The sequence below is a fragment of the Gavialis gangeticus genome, unplaced genomic scaffold (assembly GCF_001723915.1).
Source record: "Gavialis gangeticus isolate Ggan-Ray unplaced genomic scaffold, GavGan_comp1, whole genome shotgun sequence".
Taxonomy (NCBI): Eukaryota; Metazoa; Chordata; order Crocodylia; family Gavialidae; genus Gavialis; species Gavialis gangeticus.
In genome coordinates, this window is record NW_017729022.1 from 174,867,114 (window position 1) to 174,875,196 (window position 8,083).

Genomic DNA, 8,083 nt, shown 5'->3' on the forward strand with positions numbered 1-8,083 from the left:
GGACACCTTGCCAGGTGGAGGAAGACAGGCCAGGAATTTCAAGTCTCCTTCCCCTGCTCACCTCCCCACCCAAACAATATTTTAAAGGTTAAACGCTCAGAAGTGCTATGAATGGTTAACAAACTTCTACTGATGGTTTTATTTAGTGTCAAAGGCTAATGATCATCATTGCTGCTAGGACTGATTCACTCCCACTTGAGGTTTCAGCTAAAACTCATCACAGTAATTTCCACTGAAGATTAGTCCTGTTTAGAGGACTCCGTCTCCTCTTCCCCTGAATCACTGTCCTTAAGAGCTGGAACTCTCAGGAACTGGTAGGAGGAGAACTTAACATCACCTCCTACCTTCAGTCAGTGGCAGTGTTTGAACGGAGGTCCTCCATGAGGAAAGCACAAACCTCCACCACTTGACAGACATGAGTAACTCCAAAAGCTGGCAGCGGTCCTAGGCAACCATCTAAATGGGTGGGAGTGTCTGTGGAGACTACACTTTACAAGCACAATATGCTAGAATTTCCTTCACCTCTACTTTGTGCTATTTAAGCTCAGTTGTTCCCGCAGCCCTGGGCTTCCCTAGAGGCTTAACAAATTAAACCCTGTGAAATTAATTCAGAGACAATTTAGGCCAACACAGCTAATTAGCTTAACAGTCGAGAAACTGCCTGATGCTCTGCCCTTTCATTAGTTTCATGCTCAGGAGCATCTCCTTGGGCATTATACAGCACAGCTTGATGTCCCATACCTGCATGACCCGCCAGTTGGATCCAAGGGTACTTCTTCTTGAAGGACATAACAAAGGGGGACCACTGCACCATATTTTTGATCTTCCGCCATGATTTGCTCTGAGGAAGGGGGAAAGAAAAGAAGCAATGGAAGTGAATACAGTGGGTTTTTGCTACCCAAATCCAGCCCAGAGAACATGTTAGCGTAGTGCAGTTTTTTAGACAGTGGAGAAAACTTTAAAGGCTGGAAGGGAAAGGAGCATTGGGGAACCTTCTCCTGTTTTGTCCCCACCACCACTGTGCCAAGCCAAGTTACTGGGTGTCAACTCCCAACCCACCACTTATGTTGAGGAGCTACCTTGAAGTGAATGGAATCACTTTTTTCTGTGGGATAAGCAAGATCAGAAATCAGGGGAGTACCATACAGCACAATTACTAGATATCTTCTCCCTACTCCTCAGAGCTCCTCTTTAGGAAAGGGCAGAGTATTGCCTCAGTCCTGAGGTGCAACCATTACACTCAAATTTGAGGAGTCAAGATTTTTCATGAACTCCAGCATTTTTACATGGATTTTACCACTTGAATCCATCTAAAAGTTATACAAAAAGCTTATTTTTATTCCCTTGTGAAAAACAGCTGCTTTGGTCAACACATTTTGAGTCCGTTTTAAGCAAGCGAATAACTATACTGGAGAAGACAGTTCACCTCTGACATGTGGAATTTGTTACTAGATAGATTGCACACTGTACTAATGTAAATCCTTCTGGGGGGCTGTATTCAAACCACAGAAAAGCCTCATCCAAAATGTGAAATCTTTCCTGAGAAAAGTTGTTTTCCTTAGATCCATTCAGTGGGATACACAGCTACTAAAAAAGGCAGAGGTATTTCTTATTTCAACACTGCAAGACTCTACAAACTATGCATGCAGGCACCCTTACTCGGGACAACAGGGACAATGGAAAAATGCAACAGGGACAATGGAAAAATGTCTAATTGCACAGAATGAGGCAAACAGGGATTTTCTCCTGGACAGTCGCAACTCACTGAATCCAAATTGGATATGCATGTTATATTACCCTCTTTTGCACAACCAGAAATGCAATCATTCCATAAAGCTAAGATCATATCATACCCTCTTACTATTTGCAGAGCTCCTATTTATCTGAAAAGGATGTCTGACAACTTCATCAGCTAAACCCTTTATTAGGATATGTGGTGGAGTAAAGTCACAGGCAAGAGTCAGGCAGCTGGTATAGTAGCTGCTGCTGTAGTTAGAGGAAATTTTATCTGGATGAAGCAAGCTGACAGGTGTCCATTTCCTGAACCATCCAGTTGGTAATCTCCACTGTAGGAAGCTACAGGGCAGGGACTCCAGAGCAATCATGAGACTTGCAGAGTGCCAAGAAGATGTCTTCGCAAGACAGAGAAACCGTGATTATCTGAAGGGATGTCCTGTGTTTTGAGACAACAGGCTCTTCTACTCACTTGGAGAGAGATGATGTCCTACAGCAGTGGTTTTCAACTTTTTTCATTTGTGGACCCCTAAAAAGTTTCAGAGAGAGGTGTGGACCCCCTTTGAATTTAAGTGTGGGTATTCACATGCTTTTGACTGATCATAATCATCTTTTGCAGACCCCTTTGAAACAGTCTGCAGACCCTCAGGGGTCCATGGACCATAGGTTGAAAACAGTGCGATAGGGCAATTAAGTGTTAATGCTAAATGTCAAAGGTTCAAGCAGTCTGCCCTGGGTTGGTAAGGGCCAAACGTTTTGGCAGGGGTGCCACCAATTAGCCCCACACCCCTCCTCAAGTGCCACTCTGATCCCCTTCCCTACTTGATCAGCTGATCTGTTTTCTGCCCTATTCGTTGCCCAGTTTGCCATGTGCCACACACAGGCGGCCCATGCCACCCATGGTATTCGTACTGCATACTGGCCTCTCCTGCCCTAGATAGTGCCATTTAGGGGCAGACCCGAGTAAGGGTGGTGCAGAGCTGCTCTGCCTCTTGGGATATCTGAGGAATGCCTTCCCAAGCAGCCTATGGGCAAGAAAGAACATACCACCCCATACTTTACACTGGCCTCCTGCAGGACAGCGAGGGCACGCAAGGCCTGTTCCAGCCAGTGTCAGGCACAAAACGAAGGATCCCTGTGCACCATCTCCTTCCCCGTCCCTCACCCAGGGTTTATGTTGGTAACTGTCCTGGGATTGAAACTGTTAGCCTGCTCTTTGGATTGTTTGCAGCACCAGACTAGAAGCTTGGCAGAGAAACTTCTTGGAATTAGATCACCCAGGGCATCCCCTTCTCCAGCACTGTGTTCAGGATTGTTTTGTATTTGAGCTGTAGCTATGCCAGGTTGGGTCAAGGATGCAGAAGGCAGCTCCCTACCTGACATGGGGATAAATGTTTTATTTCCATGTAAAGTGCCAGAAGCTATGCACTTTGGCTGTTCTTTGTTCTCCCTTGGCAGAGAGCACCAGGGGTTTTCCCCTCCTTTTGTTTTTAAATAGCACTCAAGTTCTGACTGATGTCATTTAAGAGAGAGAGACTCTAGTCTCCTTGGGAGTTTAGGCTCTAGAGCAATGTGACCCAACTCGTCTAAAATAGAGAGAAGGAATCCTCCCACCAAACAGAAACATAAATCACTCAGGCCCAGGATGGACGCCAAGGCAACGAGTGTTCTCAAGCCAAGATTTTGTTTTTCAGTGGTTAGAGGTTTATAGCAAAAAGCTTGATGTACTTCAAAAGCATAAGCAAAAAAAAATGAAGCTCCGAGACTACTGCAAGCCTTCCTGATCCTTCCTCCAGCTGAGGCTTTCTGACGAAAGAGGCATACTAATGAATTCTGCTCTATGGATTTCAATTTCCCTTCTTCTATCAGACCCCAAGCCAAGACAATTAAGGCTTTTAACTCCAGGGAAGGGTTAATCCCTTGCCCCTGGCAACTGTTCATGCCAAGTGTAGATTAGAGGCCACTGAACCTATGGAGTGAACTTGCTATTGAGTTGAACAAGATAAGAATCCTAAAAAGGCAAGGGAGCCAGGTTGAAAAGTAACCAGCCTCAAGCATGGCTACAAGAATTGCAGCACATTTACAGCACCTCCACAAGGGGAAAACAAAACAAAACATTTTGATGCAGTTCTTGTCTGGTTTCATGCGCACCTTTGGAGAAGTGATTCTTTCACACCAGTCACTGCATTTTGGATCAGCTTGCACATGCTAACTGTCCCTCAGCCCTGCTAAGCAATCAGACCCTTAAAGCCTTTTACTGAGCCGGTAGAGGGAAATAAAAGAGGCTGAAGTCTTTCACAGGATTTGTATTTTAGTACCCAAGAGGTTTACTTGGAAGGTGTGTGAAAGATTTCCCACAAAAACTGGAAACAACTAGGGGCTGCAGACGGCAGCTCTGGTCTTGAGTTCAAGTTGCCAGAGAGCATCCCCAGCATACTTACTGCCACTTCAGGTGTGTGCAGAGCTTTGCAACATGTTAAGGAGGATTCAAGTGATGTCAGGCTTTCAAACTGGCTTAGATTTGTTGGGGGCAAGTTGCATGGAATTTGAAAGGCTGAGCTTATCCCATGCTATGACAGCTAATCCACCTTCACAGAAAGCATTTCCACGCACGCTCTGAGACACCGCACTTCACCAGAGCCCACCCAGTAGAAACTGCAAAGTTAGCCAAGTCCTCACCTTGGGCAGTATACAGCTCTGACAGGCAGCAGCCTCTGCAAACAGGAGGCCAGTGTACACTCTGCAATTCCTGCAGGAGCCATCTTACTTTTTTAAAGTGTGTGGGGAGGGGGGGAAGAGTATGACAAGCCAAATGTAAAGGAAAGTTTACTTTATTAAAAAGTTCTCTCGTGCCATCAGCCCACAGCTTATTATGCATTATTTCTCAGGAAACGTCACAAGAGCAGCTTGTTTTCCTAGCTAACCTACTGGGGCTCTTTTACATTTTTTTTTTCCCAACAAAAGTGCTCCTGACTGCTCTGTTCAAATAGCTGCCAACATACAATACGTTATTCTATGGACAATTCTCCTAATAAACCAAGCAGCCTCAGTTTCCATCCTTGGAGACCATTAGTTCCCATTTGCAGAAACACAAGGGCGGTGGTTTTTCTCTGGCGGATTCACACTAAGGAAACCTAGTGGCCCTGGTATTCCAGTTTATTTGAAGACAATCTCACCCTACCCAGAGAAACGTCTCCTGTGGGATAAAGGGTGGGTTCAGAGAGGAAAAAAACAGAGCAGACTGGATGAGGAGGGCAGCTGGACAGGGCATGAAGCCAGCAGGCTGGACTCCACTGTCAGCAGGAGACAACGATCTTAACTAAAACCTTCTGCGATACAGCAGCAGCGGAGCCAGGACATTGGCAGGAATGGCCCTTTTTTCAAGACACATTTAAGCATCCAGCAGCAGGCTGAGCAGCTTTGGCAAGCATGCCTAGATATGGTATATTCTATACATGGTGTACCCCTCCCTTCCTTCCAAAATAAAATGTAACATGCATTCTGTCAGTGGGGCTTATTACTTTGTTCTCCAAACAGTTTTCTTCTCTGGGCAAGGCCAGCTTGTCCACTGTTGCCTTGGTTTGCCAAGTATCCTATCTCCAGTCCTCCACAGTGTGAGGTGTGTTCTTAGCCCACTCTCCAGGAGGGGGCCATGAGAGTCACTAGCCATATTTTGTTTCTGGTGAATCCCAACCAAAAAAGTCTGTCCACAAATCAGCTTGAATTCATGCAAAGATGAACTCACTTCATACAAATGGCCTTGGGATTCCACTCGCATACTAGACCAACACAAGAGTGCTCAGAAAGCTGAAGAAACTCAGTTCCTGAGCAGTGCATTGCTTTAGTTTTACTCTACAAGCCCTGTTTAGAAAACAGCAGCTCTTTCCACCAGAGTTGGCTGCTGTTTCCACCACAGTACCACACCCTGAACTACTGATACAACAGAAGCATTAATGCTATTTACAGCTAACCGAAGTTCTTTAAACTGGTTTTTGGCGTAGAATTAAAGGGTCACCTCCAGGCTTTTACTAACAGCTAGTTTGTATTTCAGCAAGTTATTTGAAGGTAGATTCAAGTATGAATGGACAGTTAGGTAAGCTGGCTGCAACTGCACAAATCTGCAGACACACAGGGGAAATGGTATCTACCAGCAGGGACACAGATCCAGAATAAAAGCATTATGATGCTTCATTAGGGTAGTCCTCTGGTAATATCCGGTCCATGAAGTTCTCTCTCAAAGTGTATACACAAAGAATTTTTAAACTAAGTCAATGGGACTACTCATATGCCAAAAGTGAAGCACTAACTTTGTATGAAATAAACTTAAGACATGCATAGATAGCCATGCACTCTAGGCAGGGCCCAGGGAGTGGTGTTTGACAGAGCCTATCCTACCAAATGATAAAGGAACACCAGTTAATTTAATGCAATGGCTGCAACCGTCAGGCTGTTGTGCATCTAAGCAGGGCAGGGATGGAAGCTACATTTCACCAGCCACAGCACCAAATGCCAAGAGATGAGCTATTTTGTGCTAAATCTTCCAGCGACTATGCAAATATATTCAGTGTACAGTTCCACTGTTCACACAGGCAGTTTGATGGAAGTGGGCTAAATACTATAACTAGGACCTGATGCATTAGATTAATTTAAAAGGAACTTAGGAGTTAAAAAATTCACACTTTCTTCTGCTCCAAGAAAGCAGTAGCTACTTGCTAGCTTCTTTCTGTACATTTCTGAATGATAATGTGAGGCCCCACCACACACAGTGCAGTGCCCTCAGTAAGGGAGGGTTACAGCACATGTAGGATTAGGACTCTGGCTGTGAACACTCCCTTTCAATGGGTGGGGGAAGAGGGCAAAGAAGACACCATTTTATTTATCTGCTGTGCCTTTAGGCTCCAGATACGGAAAGCTAAAACTGTAGGCTTTCCCATCTGTCAATGCTTCATATGGAAAGTGCAGCATATGAAAACTGAGTGCCAACCCAAAAGGTCAGAGAAAACATTATGTCTAATTGCATTAAACAAAACGTGACAGATCAGCTCAACATTTACTGTACATATTTTCCTTATGGCAGACAGCTTTCCTTTAAGCAGGTGAAACTAATAACTGCTCTAAGAAGACGTGCCTTCTGAGAGCATCCATCCGCTCATGCTCTCCATACTTGCATGGAATTTGACTGAATTGTAACAGTATTGTTTCCCTTATGTATGCAGCCAGAGATCTGTGGCGACCAACTTAATTTGCTGCAATTATAGTTTCCTACAGTTTTACAGACCAGTTGTTCCTGGAAAATGCTGGGGTCAGACTTGTACTGAAAATATTTCTTTGTTATGAACTCCAACACATTATGTCAGAGTCAAGATCTAACTTGACCTTAGGCTTACAAGAAAGGAGAGAGAATGCAGAGGGAGCTTGTAGTTAGTGACCTCTTCCTATGCTGAAGAAAACTTCCTCCCCATCTCTCCCTCCCGGGAGATTTTGAAAGAATTTAACAGACCAAAAGCTAGAGGTAGGCTTCAAGGGGCACTTTGGTGGAGTGCAAGGGGAGATCCTAGTAAAGAGTCCAATACAGAGGGGCCGACAACCTACTGTTCTCACTAGAACTGCAGGTGCTAAGTAGTTCTGTAAGTCAGGCCCGGAATAAATAGGTTTATCCATTCATCCATTTTTGGAAAAGCAAACAGAGCCAGAGAAGTTGAGCTCAGGAGCAGAGGGAGGATCAAAGCCCAGGCTGCTAGCTCTATTTATAGACACTCCCACCCATTTAGATTTTGACAAATTTAATCCTTGGGATCCTTTTTTTCCCCCCCGCTTCCATAGTAGGATGGAGTGAACTAAGTGTGACTTCTAAAATGTGTGCCAGGAACCAGCAACCAGTCCCAGTTTTGCTAGTGTGGCATTTCAGTAACGGTTGGGGTGGTTAATGCCTGCAAACTATCCGTGACCACCAGTGCATTTCATATTTCCTTAATGACTAGACATAATATGAGGTGATTGCTTCTCATGGCGACGTGTGTTAATGCAAACTTGAAGCAGCTCGGGCCCAGGGAGCAAAGGTTCCTGCAGGCTTCACAAACTTTGATCTCAGTAAAGGCAGTGTTCTCTGCTCCCTTTCCTTTTGCTGTATGGCAATTAAGCTGGTCCAAAAAGGGAACTCCAGCCACAGGAGGGTTTTTTTGCTGCATTATGAGAAGTCCCTGGAGGATCAGATTTGCAGCAGCACTTGATAGCTGCTGGGGAGTTTGTAATTAGCAGCCTTTAGAGGTGTAGTGATTAGCTGGTGGCTCCCAGAACCCACTGCTATATCCCCTACCCCCACAAAAAGAGAAGGAAGGAGGACAGGTTA

At 44.9% G+C, this 8,083-nt stretch overlaps 1 protein-coding gene across 1 annotated transcript in view; it reads right to left on the bottom strand.

The window, feature by feature from the left end:
* The window catches only part of ITPKB (inositol-trisphosphate 3-kinase B), a gene marked incomplete at its 5' end in the record, with an annotated part of 98,743 nt that overhangs the window by 19,995 nt on the left and 70,665 nt on the right, over positions 1–8,083 (bottom strand). The window contains one exon of the mRNA XM_019515914.1: positions 742–841. Within this exon, the coding sequence (XP_019371459.1) occupies positions 742–841 (100 nt within the window). The remainder of the gene's footprint in view (positions 1–741; positions 842–8,083) is intronic.